The sequence below is a fragment of the Leopardus geoffroyi genome, chromosome C3 (genome assembly GCF_018350155.1).
Source record: "Leopardus geoffroyi isolate Oge1 chromosome C3, O.geoffroyi_Oge1_pat1.0, whole genome shotgun sequence".
NCBI classification, from domain to species: domain Eukaryota; kingdom Metazoa; phylum Chordata; class Mammalia; order Carnivora; family Felidae; genus Leopardus; species Leopardus geoffroyi.
The window spans coordinates 81702332-81728298 of NC_059338.1; the positions used below are offsets into that span (position 1 = coordinate 81702332).

At 43.9% G+C, this 25967-nt stretch overlaps 1 protein-coding gene across 8 annotated transcripts in view; it reads left to right on the plus strand.

Moving 5' to 3' along the window:
- Nucleotides 1-25967, plus strand: part of ASAP1 (ArfGAP with SH3 domain, ankyrin repeat and PH domain 1) — a 347132-nt gene that overhangs the window by 215340 nt on the left and 105825 nt on the right. For all 8 annotated transcript variants that reach the window (XM_045453665.1, XM_045453670.1, XM_045453666.1 and 5 more), the window contains one exon: nt 7579-7724. In XM_045453665.1, the coding sequence (XP_045309621.1) occupies nt 7579-7724 (146 nt within the window). The remainder of the gene's footprint in view (nt 1-7578; nt 7725-25967) is intronic.

Genomic DNA, 25967 nt, shown 5'->3' on the forward strand with positions numbered 1-25967 from the left:
GGGACTGGGTGAACAACTGCAGATCAGGTAAAGCTGGCAGCTGGGATGTCACAAGAGGCTGAGGAGGGAGTGAATGACAGGCTCGCCTGGGAGGTTACACTTACATTTGATCTCGCAAGAGGCAGGTTGAGGCCCAGAACTGTGAGGGGCACTGGGGAACTTCGGCTGGGCTGTGTGGCTGCAGTGGAATGATGCCTGCCCCCGAGCTGTGCTCCAGATACCTCTGAGCTCTCGAAGATGAGATGATAAACACAGTGGCACTGGACTCGTGGCAAAGAAGATAACTTCCATAGAGACACAGGAAGAGAAGCGAGGCTCTCAAGAAGGAGTGTGTGGGAAGTTAAGGAAGGGAGACTCAGTCTGGGGCCAGGGATGGTTCCTCCCATATCTTAAAGACCCACCGTAGGCCAGACCCCGGAGGAGACGCACTGGAGGCGTTTCCCGTCCTGTCCGCGTCACGATCCCATCGAGGTATTACTGTGGTTAAGGAAGCACAGTCTAAGATGATTATATGGATTGTCTTAGATCCACAGCTGGTAAATGGAAGACCTAGGGTTTGGTCCACAGTTGTCCTGTGTATCGTGGACCCTCCAAAAAATACCACGATATTTAGATTGTACCCAATTCTCCATTAACATCGGAGCTTCGGCCTTCGGTCTCAGGGTGAATGAAAGCAATAAAAGTAAAGATATTTTTAGAGGCTTGCCATGTACTTTATAGATCCTGCATCTGTCACATTTCACGTATGAAAGCTGAGACCCAGAAAAGTACCTTTTCCAAGGTCACGGATGGGTCAGCCTGGACAGAGGGAGATTCAAACCCAGGGAGACACAAACCACTTCTGCCTCTGTCCCTCCGTCAGATGATGCCTCGGTAAACATTAGGCTGTGCTTGGTCAAGGTTGGGGGAGCTTTTGAGGATGGATCTATTATGAATGCTTTCAAGGCCTTTACTCATTAAATAGAAATAATCCTTCGTGGTTTTATAATGTTCACTGCTGTTGGCTGCAGTTTTCCCCAAAGAGCTTTCACATTAATTATGACATCTTTACCTCTTAGCATTCAACCTCAAGGAGTATGCTGGGTATAGGTATTATCAGACCTGTTTTAAGTTTACTTATTTATTTTGAGAGAGAGAAAAGAGCATGCAGGGTAGGAACAGAGAAAGAGGGAGAGAGACTTCCAAGCAGGCTCTGTGCTGACATGGTTTAGAGTACAACACAGGGCTTGAACCCACAAATCGTGAGATCGTGACCTGAGCCAAAATCAAGAGTTGGATGCTGAACCTACTGAGCCCCCCAGGCGCCCCTATCAGACCTGTTTTATAGGTGAAATAAAGGCCCCTGAGAGCCTTAGTCACCTGACCAGGGTCACCTGGTAGAGCCTAGAGCTAAGGACCTAGATTTTCAGATCCCTCAGTCAGTCACTTGACATCTGGCTCAAAAATAGCAGACATCTGGAGTTCCAGCATTTAACCAAGCATAATGGGTAAGAACACAGGCTCTGCAGCCCGTGCCTGTCATCACCATGCAGCTGGGTGACCTTGGGCAACCTGTTTAACTCTGAACCAGTCTCTGCATCTGGAAAATGGGGATAATAAGAGCATGTCATTGTGAGCATTGAGTGAAGTAATGCAGGACAAAAGCACAGCTCCTGGCCCATTAAGTGATCAAAAGTTTAACCACAATTAATTATAATTGTAATTAATAATTATTAACGATTATAATCACTCATTGTTACATTTATTGCATCTTTGTCATTATTACAGGACAGGAGGTCTGTCTTACCCTGTTTTTCTTGGTGTTTGTCATTAAGCCTTTCATGTATTAGATTCCAAATAGATATTTGTAGCACACATCATGGCAGCCTTGACTGTCTTTCCTGAGTTTGTCAGTGGAAAAGGGTGGGTTTGGAATTGGATGAGGCTAGGTTCCAATGTGGATTCCCCAGTGAGTTTCACTGTCTTATCTATAAAACACTGCCTTGAAGAAGTTTTAGGATATTCACCGTTCTGGATCTCGCCACACGGTTGGTGCTTATAAGCTGCAGCTATAGTTACAGTGACAGAGCATCAAAGGTTGGGTTGACAGGCCAGTTGGGAAGTTCTGTGAGTTTCCCAGTTTGGTAAGGCAAACATCCCTTAGAGAAAGGCCTGTTTAATAATTGCTGTGGTTCTGAAAATTTTGAGGACGGCCTCACTGGAGAAATGTACATGACATTTCAAAGGAATATTCAATTTGGGGGCGCCTGGGTGGCTCAGTCGGCTAAGCGTCCGACTTCAGCTCTCAGGTCATGATCTCATGGTTTATGAGTTCGAACCTATTAGGCTCTGTGCCGACAGCTCAGAGCCTGGAGCCTGCTTCCGATTCTGTGTCTCCGTCTCTCTCTGCCCCTCTGCAGCCCTCTCTCTCTCTCTCTCTCTCTCAAAAATAAATAAACATTTAAAAATATTTTTTAAAAAAGAGACTATTGAATTTTAATGTATTCTCAAGGCACTTGTAACTGCCAGCCCCAGGAACATATACTCTGAGAGCTGTCACGAACTTCAGAGTATAGTTGGATCCTCTGTCCCCCTGGCCAGAGGACGAAAGATGGACGCCACTGCACTGGACTCCGAGGAGCAGCCTGGTGCCATCATCCATCATTGCTGTCCTCGCCATAAACATTTATCGACCTTATCATGTACCGTGCACTTGGCATGCAGTAACTCACTCTCCATAATACTGCTGTGCGGCAAATACCATTATTACCCGCATTTTAGAGCTGAGAAGATGAGACTTAGGAAGGTGAGTTACTCGACCAGAACACCACACAGGGTTGGTGACAGACCTGGAATTTGATCGTAGATCTGTCTCACTTGAGGATATGGGGGAGAGTCTCCGCTCTGAGATCAAAAAAGCCTTAAGATTAAATTCCCTTGTTTATCAGCTGTATGACCTTGGGCACGTTTTTGCATCTCAAAAGTGAGGATGATAACGATACTTCTCTTCCAGTCTTGTTAATATGTTGATACAAGTGAATTCAGTAATGTGCATGAAGTGCTTAGTGCGGTGACAGGCATATGCTAAATACTCGACACACTACTGTTATCTGTGTTATTACTAAAATAGTAAATCACTACTTAGGTACTACTGTGGGGCTTACATGTCAGAATGTATGTGAAGGCCCTTTCGAGCTGCATGGAACATATTAGGTGATCTGTATATGTTAGTCATCTCCCCAAAGAAATGCCAGCAGTTGAAATCTTGACTAAGTGGCCCTCTCTGGTTCAGCTGGTAAAATTATTTTATTTTCTTCTTTTTCCAGAACTGAAGGGAGTCACCTGGCTCTTAGAATTATCTTACATTCTGTGACAATACCATGAATACCAGAAATCCCCTGTAGATATTTGAAAAGCATGAATCTCTCCATAACGGCTGGATTGAATTTCTCTCTTTCCTTGTTCTTTTCTTTTATTTGGTCTCCATCCTCACTTCCTTTCCCCAGCACTCACTTTACCAGCTTCCCGAAAGTCTGCTGGCACTTAACGTAGTTTACCCTGCTTTCTGAAAGGCCCTGGTCAGGCCATTTTCTGTCTCATCAGCCCTCCCATTCAGTCACACCTGTGTCTGTGACAGTCCCTCCCCCCCCAAAGCCCTGTATTTCTCTCTTCTTCCCTACACCCCCGAATTTACCATTTGTTTCTCTGCTTGCTATACCTGCCCTCTGCCTCTGCCGTTGTTCTCTCTTCCACCAGAACCCCCTGTCTCTCTACCCTCTCCCTCTGCTGAAAACCTGCTTGGTAAACCCTTAGTTTTGTACAGAGGGATGCACGTGTTTATATAATATTGCTAGTGAGTTGTCACAGATTTGGGGGGGGGAAAAAAAGCATGTGAGATATATATTCTTTTTTTTTCTTTTTTTTTTTTTTTGTGTGTGTGTGTGAGATATATATTCTTATACTGGCTACATGCCAGGTACTGTTTTAAGCACCTAACAGTTAATTGCCATTATTTCTACCCACAAGATTATTAGTATTATCCCCAGATATACCTTACTAAGTTGTGATTTTTTTTTAATGTTTATGTATTTTGAGAGTGGGGGAGGGTCAAAGAGAGAGGGAGAGAGAGACTCCCAAGCAGGCTCTGTGCTGTCAGTGCAGAGCCCGACACAGGGCTCAAACCCACAAACCATGAGATCATGACCTGAGCTGAAATCAAGAGTCAGATGCTAATCGACTGAACCACCCAGGCACCCCATAGACTGTGATTTTTAAAATGTATCTACAGTAGGAAATTTCACACATATATACAGATGTAGGATTACCATACATATACTTATGCACATAAATATAGGTATTGACTATATGGTGCTTCATTAGTGGAATTAACAAAGCACACAGGACCCATGCCCTAGCCTGGACTTCTTCATCGAGTCTCACCTCTTGCCTCTCTAACGTCATTTTTGATGTTCCATCTTCCCGATAAAGCCTCCTTCTTCCCTTACAGGGTTCTGCTGAGGGTTAAATATGGTCTTGTAAAAAGCATTTGGGTAAGAGAAGGTTCTCAACAAATGCCAGTGCTCCCTTCCTGAGCCCCATCTGCCTTAGCCAAGTCTGTCTTGTTGTTTGATGAGTCCATCATCTCTGAGAGACTAAGAGCTTCTCCTAATTCTTTCTAAGCTCTGCATGCGGTTCCAAACTCAAGAGAGTGGCTGTGTCTGGGGAGGGAGGGAAGAGATTGGGATTGGGGGAGAGAGGAAACATTCTGGAATACTTTATTTCTTAAACTGGCTGGCGGGTCCATGAGTATTCTCTTCATCTGAAGGTTGTGATATATGTCATTTGAAATATTTCATAATTCCAAGCAAACAAACAAAAATCCTATATACTTCTGTTTTACCAGAAACACTTTCTTTGAAAGCAGTCGAAATGAACAGGCTGCTGAATTTTTGTTTGCTTGTTGTTTGTTTCTTGTTTTTGCTGGCCTCCAAAAGCAGAAGAGGTCTGGTGGGATTCTCAGGGGTGAGGTAGGCTCTTTAGCTTTAGACAGAAGGAATCAGGGGTAACTCCAGTTTATGAGGAGATCAAACATGTGCATCCTGTCTGTCGAGCTGATGTGGCCTTTCTTTTGTGTTTTCCTGAGCCACTTCCCTCCATTACTTGGGCAATAACCAGAGCTGCGTTTTATCTTTTTTAATATCTTGGCCTAAAATGCTGACATCCACTGTAGACATCATGAATTTTTGATGTGATGATTGGAAGGCTGCTGGGGCCTCATTTCATTTCACTGGACTGCTGTGACACTTGTTTCCTTTTGTGTATTGAGACTTCCTTCTTGGGACATTCCCCAGTTCAGACCTCTGTTTGGTTTCATGAGTGCCCAGTGCTCCCGCACAGTTATTGAGAGTGTATTTGAGAGTGAGATGCTTTGGATTTTCATCTCCATTATTGAACGATCCAGGAGATTTTAAGAAGGGAATGCTTCTTAAATTCCTGAAAAGAAAATCAACAAATCCAAGTCAATGGATATTTACTGAGCCCTAGCTTCTTAAGCTCAGCTCACCGAAAAATGACAACCACGGTGGTATTTGTTGGGTGGGGACTCAGAGACGAGCCAGAAGTAATCCCTGCCTCTCACAGTCGAATGGCAAGGAAAGGTCTGTACTTACACAAATATGATGTGATATGGTGGAAAATACTGCAAAAGAGACACAGAGAGTTACTGGCAAGGGAGGATATTGCCAACTAAGGGAAGGCTCTATAAGGAGGTATTTAATTAAGCCTTTAGAGGTATGATTTTGCTAGACATTTTGTCAGATACTCACCGTTCATTTATTCATTCAGTAAATTGTTATGCGTCTCTTACGGGGCTCCGTGCAAATCTGTGCCTCCCTGTCCTCTACCACAAAGGAAGAGAGAAGCGGGGACCTGAGTAGAGGCATCTGAAACATGTGCACGTGGAAGTGGGGCACCTCGCCTCCACTCACACTTCCTTGGTCAGCATGTGTCATGTTCCGTGCTTGCTTCCTTCAAGGGTGTAGAGACGTGCAGGACTGCCTTCCAGAGCCTGCAGGGGTAGGGAGTCTGGATATCTGCGGTAAGTGCTTATGTCTGCTGTAAGCATCGCAGGATGTGATGCACAATTTTACAGAACCACACTGGATGCTGTATTGATAGGGGACTGTACGTGAACAAGAAAGAGCTGCAATAAAGAGACTTTCATAGGGAGGTTCTGCAGTGATCAAGGCAACAGATGATGTCAGATAAGATTAATAGCCATGGGGGTAGTGAGTTGTCAGATTTTGGTTACATTTTCAAGGTAAAGACAATAGGATTTGCTAGTGGGTTGTATCTGGGGTATGAGAAAAAGAAAAATCAAGCATGACTTTGATGGGTTCCAACCTGAATAATTACAAGAATGTATTTGTCATTAACTGAGATACAAGGGTCTGTAGAAAAAGAAGGTCGGGGACAGAACATTAAGGGTTTGTTGTTAGCATGTTGAGATTGAACATAGTTATCAGACATCCAGGTGGAGATATTGAATAGGCAGTTGATACAGAAGTCTATATTTCAGGGCTAGGGTCTGGGCTGGGGTATCAATTTGGGATAGAATAGAAGTTATTCAAAGCTATAAACTAGGTGAGATCCCAAGAGAGTGAGCATAGAGAGAGAGAGAAGAAAAGCCCAGGGCTCTCCAACACTATGAGGTCAGGGGGACGAAGATCCAGCAAAGATGTTGGAGAGGAAGGAGCAGCCAAGACATAGAAGAACAGTGAAGAGAGTGTGATATTATCCTGGAAGCCCAGTAGAGAGAGTGGGAGTGGTTATTATTTATGGTACACTCACTCTTTGTATTGTTCGTATCACCTCTTCAGCACCACATTCATGTAAGATAGGGTTAGTGTCATGTTACAGATCAGGAAAGCAAAGCTCAGAGTGAGGAAATGTATTCACAAGTATCTCATTAACGCCTTGTAATTCTCCAACTAGGATAATGGTCATAAAAGTTACAAAACTGATGAGATAGCTAGCTTATAGGTGGTGAAACCAAACCTCAAACGTTGATCCATCTGATCCATGCCTTCACGACTCACACCAAGAGATCGTGTGCAAAAAAAATCATTTTAAAAATGCTGTTCCTCAGATCTGAGGCTTAGACAGAATTAAAGGAAATTAAGATGAGTTGCAGAGAAGGAAACCTGTTAGAACCCGTGGATGTTTCTTTTGCATTCCAAGATTGATTTTCAAAGGAGACTTTTCTCCTTGTTCCTGCTAATCATAGTTTCTTAATGGAAATACGATGTGCTTTGAAATGGGATGATAACCTGACCCTCCCCCCCTGCCCCGTGGGGAGTCCATGGGCTAGCTGGGATGTAGGTGAACTGAACGCTGTGAAAGAACAAGGAGGAAACCCCGTTTACTAGAGTGAGCGAAGACATCTAGCTCCCCGCTGACCACCTCTGGACACATTCAGTGAATAATTGATGCCGTGTCTCTTTGCCTTCCTTTTAAGAGTTTCTAATGATCAATCAGTGTTCAAAATAACTCGTCATTGTGGCAAATAATAGCTCAGACTCCTGCCTTCTTCTTTTTTAGATCACGTACAAAATGAAGAAAACTATGCACAAGTTCTTGACAAGTTCGGAAGTAATTTTTTAAGTCGAGACAACCCAGACCTTGGCACTGCTTTCGTCAAGTTTTCTACTCTTACAAAGGAACTGTCCACACTGCTGAAAAATCTGGTAAGCCATTGCATAAGTGATTTCTAAAAATTTCAGCCAGACCAAAGTACAATAAGATCACGAAGAGAACAATTTAATAATCTTCTCCCCAGCCCCCCGTCCTGGGGGTTAAACAAAATTAAAATTAAAAAAATAAAAAATGAAAAGCTTTTTAGTCTCCGGTATGGAGTCACGTGTAAAGAAAATACCGTTGTAGAACTCCTAGATCCAGCTTCTAGCAGGGTAGATTTACGGAGTCAGAGAAGCTAGTTAACCTGAATTCTCTTCCCCATTCTACCATTGCCTTGGTTTGGGTCTTGTTTGAGATAATTGTTAGCGACTTTTGTTTTTTTATTAGTTGAAAGAGTGTTGATGATTTCTGTGTCAAACATACACTGGAAATCCACGTTGCAAGTGTTATACCTCACTTGTATGGAGACAAGCATGCATTTTGGTCCCTGACTCACAAGTAATTAACCTCCCCAGTTCCTCACATCATTTTAACCCCCCACCAAGAAAAAGATTTTGGGATTCAGGGGAATCCAGGGTTACAGAAGTTGATGACAAAAGGAATCCCTAAAAACCTGGGATGTGAGGGGTGTCTGGCTCCAGGAGGCAAACAGAGTTGGGGCTGGGGCGGTCTCTTTGGCGACACTACTGTCCGGATACCCGCCCTCACACCCTGTTCACACTGAGAAGGCTCGTTCTGTGTGGCATCACCACCCAGTCCTCCTTGTACATTAAATCAAGTCTCTCTTCTCCAGAGTCCCGGGAGATAGAGGCACAGGGAGGTTGGACAGTCCCAAAGGAAGACGATGCCATACTTTCCTCGGCCCTTTCCTGAAGACCGGCAGACTCTTCCTCTCCCCCAGTCTCTCAGTATTGCACCCTGGCCTCCTTTAAGAACTCAAGATGTCTTGGCCCTGGGTTAGTTACTCTTCTATCAGATAGGCGTCTGTGACCTTACAGGAGAATCTTGTCACAGATCTGTTCAATACAAACAGCTAGTTTACAGACGAATACATACTCTTCGAAAAATGAAAACTGCCGTTCTGTAGTGTTTTAACCTGAATATTTGACCAATCAGAGTCTCCTTTTTTTTCCTATCCTACTAGATGAATACATGTGTGTGTCTGTCTTCCTAACAGCTTAATTCTAATTTGTGGTTTATGCCATTGAGTTAGTCTCCTACAGTGACAGCTAATCTTAAAGAAAATGAAGATGGAGAATAGAAACAGGTCTTATTTCCAAAAACTTCAGGAACTTAGGACCAACATGTTCCTATACTTTGGGGTTTATTTGACAAATCCATGATATCTCTGTAAATCTTAGAGTATTTAAATTGCTTTTATTCGGAAGATGGCCCTCATTTCTCCTTCCTCTGGGTGCTGCCTGTCTTTCTGCTGATGGCCTTGCTCAAAGGCCATGTGGTGGGAAGAAGGGAAGTGAAGCAGCACTCTGACTATGCACGTGAATAATTACTGGTAACAAACTTGCTCAGGGAGGAAGTTCTGTTTTCCCCTGAGGTGGGTGTTTTCACAGGGGTGTCTTGCTAATAACCTTTAGTTTCCGGACACCAAATGTATTTGGCTTCAGTCGAGACTCATCACTTGCACATTTCCTGGACCAGTCCATTCCTCCACTTCCCTCCACTGTGGGTTCCTTCCCCAGCGTGTGCTGGCCCCACAACGCAGTGGTCACTCGTGGAACTCATGGAACATTCGTTGTCTGTATTTGCTTACCTAATACTGTGCTGACTTGCCACCATACAGAAACCAGTGATATTTATTGAACGCTTTGATGAACCTGGTAATGTGCATCATGTGTAGATTTCTTTTCTTTTTTTTTTATGTTTGTATATTTGTGAGAGAGAGAGGGTGGGGGGCAGAGAGAGAAGGAGACAGAGAGAATCCCGAGCAGGCTCCGAGCTGTCAGCAGTGTCCGACGCGGGGCTTGAACCCACGAACCGTGAGATCGTGACCTAAACCGATAATCAGTAGTCGGATGACTCAGTGACTGAGCCACCCAGGTGCCCCAGTATGTAGGTTTCTTATTTTACATCTTACAACAATCCTATGGTTGTTATACCTTCAATCCAGATGAGGGAGTTGAGGCACATCAGTATTTAACCTGTTCAGGTACACTGTTAATAAGCAGACGTGTACCCGAACATTCTGTCTGTGAGTCCATTGTCTCTGCCACCCTACTCTGTTACACTGCCTCTGTCACCCTACCTTGGTGATTGTGTTTCCCTAAGTAATGCTGATCTCGCTGGCCCCCTACACAAACTCCAAGCTGCAGGCCTTCTTCCTCCCTGGCTACTCTCCTTTAAGGGGTAGAAGTCTAAGAAATATCTGATAGAAATTGCTAGAAGACCCAGTTCGCTTAATTAAAAAAATAAAAACTGACATTTTCTCTTTGAAGTTAGTGGTGGCATGCCTGATGAGGGAGCAGGTAAAAGAATCTGTTTGTACTATAGTTGGTTACTAAGGGAACGCTATTCTGACTGAATAAAAAGCCAGTCCCAGGAGTTTATACAACCTGACAACAGTTTCAGCAGCTTGCTGCTTCCCTTTTTATGTTCTGCCAGGAAAGGATAGAGCAAACCAGACAGGCTGATGCGGCCAAGCCTTGGAGCAGAGAGAGGGCTCAGAGGAAGCCACGCCCCAGGAGGGAGGGGCTTCTGGCCAGCTTGCAGCCCTCCAGCCCCCACATAAGAGTTTGGGGAGCATCCTGGAGCTTGTTGGAGCTCTAGAACACCCCCGGGGAACCAGTATTTCTCAGGAGGCTCTTGAAAAGCCTATTTTCTTAAGCTAGTGGAGTCTGGAAACGTTAAGCAAGAATGGATACAGTTGGAATTCAGAGAGTAAGATAAAAGAAGGTACTTTGATATTTTTAGACTTTTCTAAATTGTATCCTCAGTGCAACCAGTAAATGCCAAATGTCTCTTCTTGTGTTCCAAGGTCTGTGGTACATATGGAAAAATGTCATTTTCTAATAAAGGTAGTACTTACAATGGGCATTTTAATAGTTTTCATTAAAACATTACTTACTTTCATATAGAGGAAAAGGAAACGGTAGATTTGGGGGTCAGGTGTAGCTTTCTGCTTTCGACTAACTCTAGTTAGAGAAAAACTCTCATCGTGTTGCCTGTAAGTAATCGGTATTGGGAGTGTATTGTGTTGAGGGGGTTCTGAAGGGTTGGTTGGTCCTGAGAAATGTGACCCGCTAAGTGATGATAACTGTCTCTTCTCTGTTGGTTTGTCTTCATCTCCCAGCTTTCAGTGACTGTGGAAGGTGGGATGGCCAAGTGGGAAGTTATGTGAAAACCCCAAGAGCCGCAGGGATGCTGGCGCTAACATCAGACAGGGCTGGGGCTGGTTTCTGTTGTCTAGCTTCTGACTGCTAACTGACCGCCACCTGAGGACCCCAAAGACAGTTGTCACTGTGGCTCTTTACCCTGTGAGCTCGTGCCAGAGTCGACGCACCAAGTCAGGTTTAAAGTAACTCACGTTTCCTGGGCGCCTGGGTGGCTCAGTAGGTTAAGCATCTGACTCTCGGTTTTGGCTCAGGTCATGATCTCACGGTTCGCCAGTTCAAGCCCCACGTTAGGCTTCATGCTGACTGTGCAGAGCCCCCTTGGGATGCTCCCTCTCCCCTCTCTCCCGGTCCCTACCCCACCTACACTCTCTCTCTCTTTCAAAATAAGTGAATAAACTTTAAAAATAATTAAAAAAAAAAAAAAAGCAACTTGCATTTCTTCCTGCCCTTCGCCTCCACATACCAGGAGATGTTTTTTGTAAAAAAGCTGTTTCACCTCACAGCAGGCCGAGAGAGGCTGTGAAGGGTGGGGGGGAAGTAGGGTCTCCATTGGACCTGCCAGCCCAGCTCCCCACTTAGCAGGTTTACAGCCATAGGCAAACGGTTGAACTTGTAGGGCTAGTGTCCTGACCTGTACATAGCATTGCTGGTATCTGTTGTATGGTAGTGATGGGACTTCATTGAGATCATGGAATCAGATCACCAAGCACAGTACCTGACATGCGGAATTTACTTAACAAATACAAGCTTTTATTATTATTTACGTCTTCTCATTTGATCTCTATGGCAACTCCCCAGGGTAAAGGCAGGCATAGAGAGTCCCATCCCATTTTACAGATAAGTGCACCAAATCTCCAAAAAAATAATATGCCTGGAAATAGTGGAGTTGGGGCTCGACCCCAGGTTCCCTGACATGCACTGTTTTCAGCGATGTGCCCCCAGCAGTGACAGAGTGATGGCATTGCCTTTCTGTATGGGTTGTGGATGCAGGGAGCCCACCTGGGTTGACTAGAACCTGTATGAGTAGCCATCAACCTGTGTTTCTGTCTGTTTAGCATGCAAAATTCTTTCTATCCGCATTTTCCCTTTCGTTTCCCCCACCGGCGAGTTATAATATACTAGAAAAAGAGTGTTAGCCAGTAGTTCACAAACTTGTGGTCTTAGGACCCCAGTCTTAAAAATGGTCAAGGAGGGGCGCCTGGGTGGCTCGGTCGGTTGGGCGTCCGACTTCGGCTCAGGTCACGATCTCACGATCCGTGAGTTCAAGCCCCGCATCAGGCTCTGTGCTGACAGCTCAGAGCCTGGAGCCTGTTTCAGATTCTGTGTCTCCCTCTCTCTCTGCCCCTCCCCTGTTCATGCTCTGTCTCTCTCTGTCTCAAAAATAAATAAACGTTAAAAAAAAAAAAATGATCAAGGACACTGAAGAGTTCTTGCTAATGTGGACCTTTTCTATCCATACTTACTGTATTAGAATTCAAAAGAGAAGTTTTGAAGTCTATTAATTCATTTTGTTGCAATATGCCGTTTGGGTGAAATAGACAAAAAAAATATAGCCTCACACAGGTCTATACATTGCAAAGAGAAAGGAGTACTTTACGAATTCAGGTGACCATCAGTATTCTTCTTTGATACTGTGTCAAAACTTGACAAGGGTTTGTTTCTTAAAAGTTAATAACAATGTCTGTGAATCTGAAACTGCGTGTGACAGGCTCACTTTATTCATTTCTGAGAAAATGTTTGCCAAATACCCATGTCTCAGTACCAGTTTGTCAGCCATTCTTTCAAGGGGAAAAATGGTGTCCCCTTAAAAAGGTAATAGACAAAACTAGCTAGTTCAGCTAGCAACTCAAAATACTGCATAAGTGCTTTTTCTCAAGATAACTGTCATGCTTTGGTATGCCTTGAAGGTAGTTTGTGTGTACTTCCTATTATATCAAACAGAATATAAGAAAGATGTACTCAAGGACTGATACATAATCAAATCAGTAATTTATGCTTTTTCATCATGGGCATTCTTTATTTTTTTATTTTTTTAATGTTTATTTTTTTGAGAGAGAGACAGACCGACAAACAGAGCATGAGCAGGGGAGGGGCAGAGAGAGAGGGAGACAAAGAATCCAAAGCAGACTCCAGGCTCTGAGCTGTCAGCACGGAGCATGACTTGGGGCTTGAGCTCTTGAGCTGTGAGATCATGACCCAAGCCAAAGTTGGATGCTTAACCAACTAAGCCACCCAGCCACCCCTCATCATGGGCATTCTTAAATGAAAATAGCCTTTTTTTTTTTTTTTTTTTTTTTTTTTACTGCAAGAGCATGACCATAAACAATACAGTGGCCTCGGTTGGTGTTAAACAATGCCGTAATTCACATCAGGACACCAGCCGTTTCACCTCCATTACTTTCGTGCTGTCGGTGCTAATGTCTAAACAGTGGGAAAGTCAGGTAAAATCTGTTAGTGCTATTATGAAAGTACTATTGACCTTTGGGACTTCTAGGGGCCTGTACCATGCCTTGGGGACCCCTGGCATAAGAAATCAAAGGCTTTGCTGTGATTCTGGCCCTGGCCCTGTATAGATTAACACTGCCTAAGTTACAAATGTGAATGTCCGCACTGGGAGAATGAGGAAGAGTTACCTTCCTTACCTGCCCTATTCTTTTCTTCTTTCTTTCTTTCTTTTTTTTTTTTTTTTTTTTTTGAGTGTTTATTTTTGAGAACAGCACATGTGGCGGGGAAGGGGGGCGGTTGCAGAGAAAGAGGGAGGGAGAGAATCCCAAGCAGGCTCCACACTGTCAGCACGGAGCCTGATGCAGGGCTCGATCTCACAAACCATGAGATCGTGACCTGAGCCGAAATTGAGAGTCGGAAGCTTGACTGAGCCACCCGAGGCGCCCCACCTGCCCTGTTCTTGTATGAGGATTATCACACCACACAGGTGAGAAACTTTGCAAGCTGCCGAGTCCTGGAGTCACACACAGTGGGCTATTACCGTATTAATAAGCTACATTAATATTAAAACCGCTGAGGCATTAATAGCCACTGCAGGAGACTTTATTTATGTATCTTTTCTTACTATAAAAAGAACACATGCCTAGTGGGGAAAATTGAGAATCCAAAGAGAAAATTGCTGTTTCTCTTTAATAGTCTCCCTTCCCAGAGATAACTGTCATTGGTACTTGGGGTTTATCTTCCTAGTCCTCTTTCCTGCACCTCTTCTCCTCCAAATAGATGAAATCGTATGTTCTAAGCAACTTGTATTTCACTAGATTTCTCTTAACGTTGGCGTTAGAGCATTTGCACTCTCCCTCATTGGGACGGATGACAGATTCAGAAGCTTGAGAGGGTGTGCATTCCCAAAGAACCCATCATCCTTGACAGTTCAGCCTTTGTTCCCGTGGAGTCTTGTCCCACCCCAGTGCCAGGACATCTGCCTGATGGCAGCCCAGGTGCTACGGCAGGAGGAGGACCCGGGACTTACTGTCCGGTGGGACTCCCCAAGTACGTTCCAGAAGGTTGTTTTTCTTTTGCTTCCTGTGTGCTTTTGACACCTTAAAATGAAAACAAGTTCCATAAAAGGGTGACATCCATCAAGATAACATTGCCATTTGTATATTTTTTCTGATTAAAGTCCAGGTCACCCAAAACTACCGAGGGGGTGGACCGATCCGAGAGGGAGGACAGATCCGTGGTTACCAGGGGTTAGAGAAGGGGTCAAGGGCATGACCATAAAGGGGTAGCCTGAGGGAGTCCCTTTGTGTTGATGGAACAGTTCTCTGGCTGGGTGGTGGTGTGGTTGTGCTGACCTGTTCCTGTGGTAAAATGTCACAGAGCCATACACAGGCATACTAAAAAAATGACTATGCAGAAGCCCAGGTATCAGTGACGGTTATCTCTGGGAAAGGAGAATATAAAAGAGAAACCACAATTTTCTCTTTGGATTCTCAATTTTCCCCCACCAGGCATCTGTAGACTGGTTGATAGTCTTATCCCAGTGTTGCTTCCCAGGTTTTGATAATGTCCTGTGTAAGCTGTTAACTTTGTAAGGTCTGTGTAAGTTGTTAACTTTGGGGGAAGCTCGTTGAGGGTACAGGGGGCCTCTCTGTACTGTTTTTGCAATTTAGTGCTGAGTCTGTAATTTTTTCCAAAATGGAAAGTTAAAGTATAAATCATCGAATTCTAGTCAGGGAAACAAAGTGGGGAAAAGCCTTGAATGATACAGCTACCGTTATATGAAAATTTCAATGTGAAACCAATGTGCAGAGCAAAACTCAAACCCTCTCTTCTCTGCCATGCCCTCAGATCTGTACTCCCACTTTCTTTGCCCCCACCTCCCCCCCTTTTTTTTACAGGTTTTCTAAACCAGTCTTTGTCTGTGTTTTCAGTTGTTCCCTCTAGTCAGAGTCCTTTTTGTGGTCACTGTTCCCAAAACATGAAGTGATGAGCTCTTTCCCCTCAGCAGGGAGTCTTTGTCGTGTGTGAATACGCCTAGGGAATGCTGCCTCTTAGTGGAGAGAAGCCAGTGCGATGTGGACAGGATGTATTTTGTTGATGTTTGTTAAGATGTGTGAGGCCAGATTACAAGTGCCTGGGCTTTTATGCGAAGTACTTGTCATATAATCTGGTCCATAAGCATATGCTTAGTAGAGAGTAGCATTTAAAAAAATATATTAGAAATATTTCTTTAGTTGACTTAACCAGTCTCTCTGAATTCATCCTTCTTCCTGTTAAAGATGCTTTTGTAACCAAAGCCAGCTCCAGACATAACAAATCACTTGTTGTTTCTGGATTATAAACTATTTCTTGCTTCCATGCCTTTATACCTTCCGTTCCTTCTCCTTTTAATGTCATTTAGTAGTTAATGTAGATAGAGTAGATAAAGGCTTTCTTTACAATGCAGCTGCCTTGTTTAAAAAAAAAAGGAAGAAAAGAAAGGATGATCTTTTAGAGTTTTAGCTTTTTCTAAGTATTTTTTGTTATTCATCTGATTAAATACATAGAACCTAAATTATGTTCAATGTTTTCTTTTTCTTTCTTTTTCTTTCTTTTTTTTTTTTTTTAAGTCATTGGAAAGAAAGACATAAAAGCATTGCTTGCTAAACGGTGCCAGATCTGCTCTCTGGCCAGCAGCAGGCCACCGTTCCTGGTGGCTCAGTCGGTTAAGCGTCTGATTTCGGCTCAGGTCATGATCTCCTGGTTCATGAGTTCGAGCCCCTCGTCAGGTTCTGTGCTGACAGCTTGGAGCCCGGGACCTGTTTGGATTCTGTGTCTGCCTCTCTCTCTGTTCCTCCCCTGCTCACACTCTGTCTCTCAAAAATAAATAAAGATTAAAAAAGAAGAAGAAGAAGAAGTTAAGGAGTCAACAGTAAATTGCATCCATTTAATCACCAAGCCACCAAATGGGACAAGAAAGGAGTAACTGGTGGGTTGAAATAGATTTTCAGTGGGTAAGGTAAACTATTTGAACCGTACCCCAACCCCCCCAGTGCAGCAACAGTGTTAGGAAATATATGTAAATCCTCTTTTTAAAGGAGGTACCCAGAAGGATTCTGGTCCAGCCAGGACTGTCCATGCCTTCTCTTCCCTGAGCCTCTGGACAGTTCTGTAACTTGCGAAAGATCCTCAGTCTCTCTTTTAACAGTTAGGGGACCGTTATTGCTTCAGAGCTATTGAAGCACAAGAAAGATTTCTCCAGCTACATAGCATTTCCCGTGTGCAATCTCTAACTACAGGGTATGTGGTCAAGTTAAGGATTTGTTTAGTGTTAAATTTTTTTTCTTTTCTTCCCCCTCAACTGAGAATAGGTAAGAAATATACAGGTTGGACCTAGATTTATAGCTAATCAATTATTTCTCAGGTTCTTTGAAATACTGAAAAACGTAGAGGGCGTGAGTTTGCTCAACAGTCCATTGGGAGCCCCTGGGTACCCTGGATTATAAAATACAACTTAACAACCTTCTTTGCAGAAGAGTCATCCATAATTGGAAGGTTTTAGCATTTCATCTGCCAGACATCCCCCCATGTCCTGACGGGCTTCCCTGGCAGTTACTATTGTGAGAGCTATCCATGTGGGTAAGAAGGAGATTTCCTTTTTCTCTTCCGTTGTAAAAGTTGTACATGTTTACTATAAAAATGTGAGAAATAGGGGACAAAATAAAGGTAATTCTACCCTTCTAACTCCTGTTAATACTAATAATATACCATGCCCTTTGAAACAATTTTATAGATTTGTACACGAGAAACTGATAAAATTCAGAATTTTACAGATTCCAGAGTGGTGGTAGGGTACATATGCCACATATTAGATAACATCCCTCCCACCAGCACCCCATGACTTTTCAGGCAGGTCCTCATAATTAAATGCAATCAATCTGTTTTCTGCAGTGGAACCTGTGAATGTTTACATGAAGTAAGAAAAGACTCTGAAGGGTGCCACCTCAGTTCAGGTCAGAACTTACGACCACCTGAATTCACGTTAGATCAGGTTTTGTTGCCAAATGACTTTAAAAAACAAAACAAAACAAAACAAACCTTGTTATTATACATATGCTTTGCAAACCTTATTTGAAGCCTGTTGGCTGTCTGGGACTATATAGATAAAATTGGAAAAATCACTTTAACAGGCTACATAGTATAAACCATAGTTGTATGGTTTATTCTATAATGTTCATTGTATAAACCATAGATTCCCTATGTAAAAATTGAATTTTACATTCATCAGTGCAGGTGTACCTTGTCTTAAATACATCCAATATACGGAAGTCCTGTGGTATCCCCAGCCTGAATTTAAAAATGATTTATTTTTCTTTTGGCTTTTTTTTCTTTTAAGGATTAGCATTAAAAAGAGTGTAAATAGGAAGTTCAAATAATGCATTTTTTTAAAAAAAATATTTTTTTTAACGTTTATTTATTTTTGAGACAGAAAGAGACAGAGCATGAACGGGGGAGGGTCAGAGAGAGAGGGAGACACAGAATCCGAAACAGGCTCCATCCAGTCTCTGAGCTGTTAGCACAGAGCCTGACGCGGGGCTCGAACTCATGGACCGCGAGATCATGACCTGAGCCAAAGTCGGCCGCTCAACCGACTGAGCCACCCAGGCACCCCTCAAATAATGCATTTTTAAAAAAAAATTTTTTTTTTCAACGTTTATTTATTTTTGGGACAGAGAGAGACAGAGCATGAACGGGGGAGGGGCAGAGAGAGAGGAAGACACAGAATCGGAAACAGGCTCCAGGCTCCGAGCCATCAGCCCAGAGCCTGATGCGGGGCTCGAACCCACAGACCGCGAGATCGTGACCTGGCTGAAGTCGGACGCTTAACCGACTGCGCCACCCAGGCGCCCCTCAAATAATGCATTTTTAATGTTTATTTATTTTGAGAGAGAGTGCACGGATGAGAGTGGGGGGTGGGGAGAAAGAGAGAGAGGGAGGAGGGAGGGAATCCCAAGCAGACTCCACATTCATCATGGAGCCCAACTCAGGACTCGGTCTCACAACCACGATTATCACCACCTGAGCCAAAATCAAGAGTGGGCACTTAAGCGACTGAGCCACCCACATGCCCCTCAAATAATGCATTTTAAATAGGATTGAATTTTCATCTTGAGAATTTTGCATGCAGTGAATAACACTTTTCAAAATGTTTTAAATGTGTGTGTTTGTGGCTTGTGTGTTTGTGGCTGTCCAGTGTTACTCCACTTGAAACAGACTCACAAAACAGCTTCTCGATGCTAGCAGAGGCTTCTGTGTGAGAGTCGTGGTTCTGTGAGAGAGGAAGGAAGGAAAAGCAAGCAGCTTGGAGGAAGGAGAAGGAAACCAGTCACTTGTTGAAGGAGAAAGTTTCATTAGCAGTAAGAGAAGACTGGGCATGGAGGGGAAGGCTTCAGATTCACCCTGGAATGCTCGGGACCCCTAATATTTGCTTATCAGTATCTCTCTTAAACAAAGCTAGAGCCGGTCTCACCCTTGGGGTCTTCAGACGGGAGTTTTCATTATTCTTATGGTTAAATTTTATTTATATAAATAATACTGGTAACAGTAGTGTATCCAACGAGCTGACTATATTCCAGACACCGTTTTAAGCACTCACGTGTTATACTAGCCAGAAGGGGCTAGAATGTTCAGCAGTCGTAAATTCACCCCCAGATTTCCGTGGCTTAACAGAGGGAGGGGTTCCTTCCTCCTCACATCCCATGTCTACCAGGGGGGTCTGCTCCACACGCTAAGTCATTCAGAGACCAAGGGCCCATCACTGCAGGGTTTGCTATGGTGGGGGAGAGGAGAGAGCACCACGTGCAGGCTCGTCACTGCTTCCCCTGGTGTGTTAGTTCCCTACCTTAAACTGTGTTCTTAGCCCCACTGGCAGGGGACAGGAAATAGAAGGGAGCAAATAGAATATTTGGTGAGTGTTACCATTTCTGCCTCGTTACTCTTGACATCAACCCTACCCGGTAGTAGCCATTATTATCCTTACTGAACGGTTGGGGAAACTGAGGCACAGAGTGCTGGGGTAGATATCATTCAAACCTGGGTGGTCTCCTCCAGACCCCCATGCTTTGAAGAACACTGGACTGCCTCTCAAGGTGTCAGGATCCTTTTACGGATATAAAGTAAAGCATACTTTTAATTCATTTAAGTAAAAAGGTTGATTTAAAGGACCACAAAAGAGTGTCAGAGACGGTACAAGGGTAAGGCGCACACTGTTGGGAGGTAGCTAGCCTTGGGTCTGCATGATCTTGGTCCCAGAAGCCTCCAGAGCTCCTTTTCCAAGCCCAAATCTGGAGCCTGTTGTGAAAAGCAAATGCGGATGTTTTCCTTTGTTCAGAGATTTCTGCCAAAGTCAGCTTCACACTCACGCCTCTGACCTCTCCCACTCTTCCTGGATTTCCCGTTCTCCGTGTCCGGCCTGACCTCTTATCTTACCTGGACTCTGCCATTCCTCTCCCTGCCTCACATTAAGTGTTCTCGGTTGAACAGGGTTTCGATTCCTCTGCAGAATGTCGCCCCCGAGTCTCTCCTCACCTCCGCTTCCTGTAGCCTCCCAATGAGGCAACCCGCTCCACACCCAGACTTTTGGGCAGGTACCACAGCCCAACTAGGGCACCTTCCTCTGGGCCGATGTCAGCCAGCACCAGGGAACACGGATTTGTGAGGGGAGTGTGGCTGGGTTTCAGGCACCACTTGAATAAGCCAGGTTGACGCTTTGAGCTCTGTACACTCTGTGCAACTGTGTGCAGGGGCCGTGCTGGGCCCAGTGCATCTAACTCCCTCTTGTCTGGGAACACGAGTATCAGGGCTTGAGATGCCTTTTCCTACAAGTTTTCCCTGAAATACTAATCCCATGCTGCCCTCTTTTTTTATTTAAGTTTGTTCGCTTATTTATTTATTTATTGAGAGAGGGAGAGAGAATGTGTGCGTGTGAGCAGGGAAGGGGCAGAGAGAGAGAGAGAGAGAGAGAATCCCAAGCACTGACAGAGTGGAACCTGATGTGGGGCTCGATCTCACAATCTGTGAGATCATGACCTGAGCCGAAATCAAGAGTCAGACGGTTAACCCACTGAGTCACCCAGGCGCCCCCCATGCCGCCTTCTTTGACAAGAGTTCTGGATTGAAAAGCACTACATATTGCCCTTGGGGATTTACAGTGTACATTTGTATATTAAAGACTTGGAGACATCCTGTTATTAGAGACCTGACCAGTTCAGTGTTTTTTAAAACTTCCTTGATCACAAACATTCTTGTATAAGAAACTTTGACTTCCCATGGAACCACCTTGAGACGTACCGATTGAGATGTTTTCTGGATCAGATGATCCATTTCATGTGTTGTTGTTGATTTGTTTTAATTTTATTCCACTTTATATCTGTTCTTCTAGAATTTATTTCTTATTTACATTTCAGTGTGTAATTTCTGATTATTTAAGCTGGTGGCTTCTTTATACCTTGCTTCTTTAAGATTATACCCTTTGGTGCCTTTTGGTACCGTTAGGTTTAACATAAAGAAACCCCTTGCTGATCCAGTCTTGAACTAGCAGCTTACATCTTCCACTAAATATGAACAGGCCCTTTTATTGACTGGTTGTCTAGCCATGTCAAGCAATTGGAAGTTCAGAGAGCTGGCAGAGTGCATGACTTTGAAGTCAGATAAAACTGAGTTCACGTTTCTGTTCCCTCGTTTCTCAAGCTGGGTCACTAGAGGCAGAATCATTTATTCATTCACTCCCTCATTTATTCACCCAGAAAGCAAGGACATCAAAAGAGGCTTCCCAGAAGAGACACCCTTGAACTAGGCCATAAATAATTAATAGATATTTATAAAACTATTCTCTTAGGCTTGCAGATGCGTGTTTCCTTAAATAGAAGCATTAAACAGCATTAAGCTTTGGTTGATACATTTGATATTTAGAGAGTCAGGTGAAAGTCTGTACTTCAGGTTTTTGTTTCTCCCCCACCCCCCCAAGATTTTCTAAATTGTGGTCCTGACTTAGCTAGTATTTACTAAATGTCCATTCTGTTCCAGGCTCTGTGCTGAGCTTGACGATTTCTTCCGTTCAACAGACTGCTTATACAGACTCTTTTAATAGTTTACACTAAAGTACTTCATTTTATTTTATTTTATTTATTTATTTATTTATTTATTTATTTATTTATTTATCTTAATGTTTTTATTTATTTTTGAGACAGAGAGAGACAGAGCATGAGCAGGGAAGGGGCAGAGAGAGAGGGAGACACAGAATCAGAAGCAGGCCCCAGGCTCTGAGCCATCAGCACAGAGCCCAGTGTGGGGCTCGAACTCACGGACCGCGAGATCGTGACCTGGCTGAAGTCGGACGCTCAACCGACTGAGCCACCCAGGTGCCCCAAGCACTTCATTTTATAAGGATGGACGGACATGGGGATGGTTCCAGATTTTTTAGACTTCCTGCTTTTTGCTGCCTGCAAGTAGAGAAAACTTTTTTTGGCATCATAGGCATAATATCCAAGATTTCTTTTTTCTGCAAGGGTGGCCTGGAACTGTAGCAACCGGTGGTGAATATTACAGCCACCATTGAGGTAAATTATTTGAATTCTAACATTTTCAGTGAGGGTGGAGCAAAGTGAGTCTTAACTAAAGCACAAGATGTGGACCAAGCAGACAGAGTGGGGGAGTCCAGGCGAAGAGGGCACTGCTTCTCTGCTTTTCTACCAGTTAAATGAACACAGTGTCTACAGTAAGAAATCCCTGTGTCCTCCTGGTGTCGTACGTGGTGGGCCCCGAGTGCTTGCGCTCACTTATTTTGTTAAATTTTTTAATTTGTCAGGAAAGTGCTTAAAAGCGTGTTGTTGTCAAACATACAGTGTGTGATAAAGATGTTCAGTGAAGGCAAGGAAAATGTAATTTGATGTCACCTACCGTAGGCTTTTGTTCTAGTTTAAACATAGCAAATTGTAGATGACGTGCGTGGAAATGAAATTACGGGTCTGAAAGTTGATTGTGAACCAGCCGATTAATCGTTTCAAGCACAGTAGAGAAATCGTTAGGGCCGAGATGTCTCTTCAAACCAAGGCCCAGCTGCCCAGGCCTTTCTTCCTTTTGCTTCCCCGTTTATCTTGGGCTTACAAGTTGTAGCCGCTCCCCCTTTTGTTATAATTATCCTCAGATGAAGTCAGATGCTGCAGATCGTACAAAGAAAAAAAGAGTGCTTTCATTTTCATCTTTGATGTAGGAGATGATGTTAAATCTAACCCCTCATTTACTTAAATGGAATTAGACAAAACATAATTGCATTATTTTACGTTAAGGAATTCTCCTATTCCCAGATACTCCTACGCCTACCCATTTTTCTCTGTGAAACTTCCAGTAGAACTGTATTTTCTGCCAAATTCAGTCTTGTCGGTTCCTGAGGCCTGTAACGTCATGGTTTGATTTGGTTCCCCTTTTCCTTAGGTCTTCCCCAAGCCACCCAGAGCAGTCATTCCTGTGCTTTTTCTCCTGGTAATTATGGCTGAGACCCACCTCTGTTCTGTTTTCCTGGTAACTGTGCCTTGGCGATTTCCATGTGTTGACTGCAGGTGTTCCTTCTCTAAAGGAACTTGGGTTCTCCTTCCCCTTTGACTTTGGACAGCTGCTGTTAGTGTAAAGCAGTTGATGCCCCAACTGGACCTTGCACCCAACCCATCATGCCTAGAGAGCTGGTTTCAGCCTGGGCCATTGGGCCCCACCCGCAGAGTGTCTGGTTAATTAGGGTTGAGACTGGATTTCTAACAAGTTCTGGGTGATGCAAACACTATTGTTCCCAAGACCACACTTGGGAGACCACTAGGAAGGACGGTCACTCTGGACAGAGGTATAGAATTCCCTAATGTGACAGAGAAGCTGTCATTTTTCCTGCCAGATTCACTCCCTCATTATTTTTACTTCTATACCTGCCATCTGGTTTCTATGTTGTATTAATACGTCAAATAACAAGTTGAGTGAGAAATAAATTGCTGGTTGATTATATCGCCCTCTTGTGTTTCTGTGTCATATTTCTTTTTAATACTATTCTGAATAAAAAATACCAGTTCATTGCTGAAAACTTAGGAAACACAGGGGAAAAAACCCTGAAATACAAGTCACTGATAACCTTACAATTCACTGTTTACGGGTTGAGATCTATCTATCTGTATCTTCTTTTTTTTTTTTAATTTTCTTTTTTTTAACATTTATTTATTATTGAGAGACAGCATGAGCATGGGAGGCGCAGAGAGAGAGGGAGACACGGAACCCGAAGCAGACTCCAGGCTCCGAGCTGTTAGCACAGAGCCTGACGCAGGGCTCAAACTCACAAACCATGAGATCATGACCTGAGCTGAAGTCCGTCACTCAACTGACTGAGCCACCCAGGTGCCCCTGTCTATCTGTATCTTCTAATCTCATTCCTATTTAGAAATCTTTTTTTATATGTGTATTTTTGTCATAATTTTTTAACCACATTGGTTTCATACTATAGTGCTGTTTTATAACCTGATTTTTCACTTGTTTATATATTTTGAAAATGTTTTCCTGTTTTGGAAAGGAAGACTGTAGCCTCGGATTTTTGCTTACTTGGAAGCATACAGCCTTTTAAAACAGAACTACCTTGGGGCGCCTGGGTGGCGCAGTCGGTTAAGCGTCCGACTTCAGCCAGGTCACGATCTCGCGGTCCGTGAGTTCGAGCCCCGCGTCAGGCTCTGGGCTGATGGCTCAGAGCCTGGAGCCTGTTTCCGATTCTGTGTCTCCCTCTCTCTCTGCCCCTCCCCCGTTCATGCTCTGTCTCTCTGTGTCCCAAAAATAAATAAACGTTGAAAAAAAAAAAAAATTTAAAAAAAAAAAAAAAACTGTATGTTTAAAACAGAACTACCATGGTTGAGATGGGATCAGGAGCCTAGACCCTCTTGGGGGTGGGGACAGGGCCACATCCTGCCTAGGAGACAGCATGAGCATTTCCCTCTGGCTTTTCTCACCCGGGCCGTCTGGATTTCTTTCTGGTGTGTTTAGTCGTATCTCAGTATCTCATCTTAGGCTCTGAGAGTACTGTCCCTGGAAGGTATATTAGAGACCTTGTAGACCTCGTTTTATCAGTGGCAGAAATGAGAAGTGACCGGCCTGTACCCACACAGCCAGGTGGAAGCAGGTTCAGGTCTAGAACACTCTTCTTCTCCAGTTGTCAAAGCCAGGCAGCTGCTGGATGGAAGGTACCTTTGGTCCTTCACCCCCAACCACATAGTGGGAGCAGTTCTCATCTCCTGTCCCTCTCCTAAATCCGCCGTCACCTCCCCGACTTCTAATCTGGAAGTGCAGAGTGCTCCGGGAAGACCAAAACTCATTCACATTCTGTAATACTTCTGAGTCTCAGAATAACTTTTCTGGTGTGGAGAGGAATTCATTTGTTCAGCCATTTACTCAGTCAACACGCGTTTTATTTAAGGAATCTACACTCTGCTAGGGGTTGGATGTAACACAGTGGTGGGTGAAACAGCCATAGCTCCTGCCTTCAAGAAGCTTTGCTCTAGACACTAAAGAAACAGTCAGATGCTTGTCAAATGCATTGTTCTCTGAAAGTGAGCCTATTCTGCCTAGTTAAGACTCAGGGGAGATCAGAGAGGAGAGACCTATGTAGAAATGTGCTCAACACCTCACTGAGGAGGAGGCATGGAGCCTAGACTAGGAGGCTCTTTGCCAGGAGCCAACGGAAGACTGTTCCAGACTGATGGTAAAGCATGTATATGCTTGAGAGCTTGATGAATCAAGAACCAGAAGAAGGGCCGGCATGGTTGATGGGCGGGGGAAAGGGTAGAGGGGCTTCAGACAGGTTGCCAGGGCCAGACTTAAATTGTGAGGTTGGATTTGAATCCAGTCCATGGGAAGCCATTGATGGGTTTCACGCAGGAGAGTGATATGATCTGATAATCATTTTAAAAGATCACTGGAACAATAGGACTCGGGAAATGAGGATGGCCTTTGGAGTCAGTAAAAACCTTAATTAAGACTCTGACCATCCGCTTAGTCACTGTTTGACCTTAGGCAAGTTACTTGACGTCTCTGAGCCTGTTTCCTCAATTGGGTGAGGCTAAGATACATCTTACTGAGTTGTTGTGAGCAATAACTTTAGGTAACATACGTTAAACACAGTACCATCTGTCATTTTAATAACTCTAATTCAGGCTGATTTGCCTGGATTAGAGCATGGTGTATAATGGGATGCATTACCTTACAGTTTGTAGAGACTCCCTTGCGGGATGGGGCAGGGAAACAAGAAGCTTGGAGGGAATGTGGTGCAACATGAAGGACATTCGGGAGTCCTGCCAACCTCCGTCCCAGCCTCAAAAGACCTATTCCAGTATCCAAAATGCCATCATTGTATTTTTTCCACCACTGCAGTTGAGCTGTTCAAGTGTGAGGCAGTAAACCTAGTTATGTTTTATTAAGAGTCTGTGTTGTGCAGCGTTT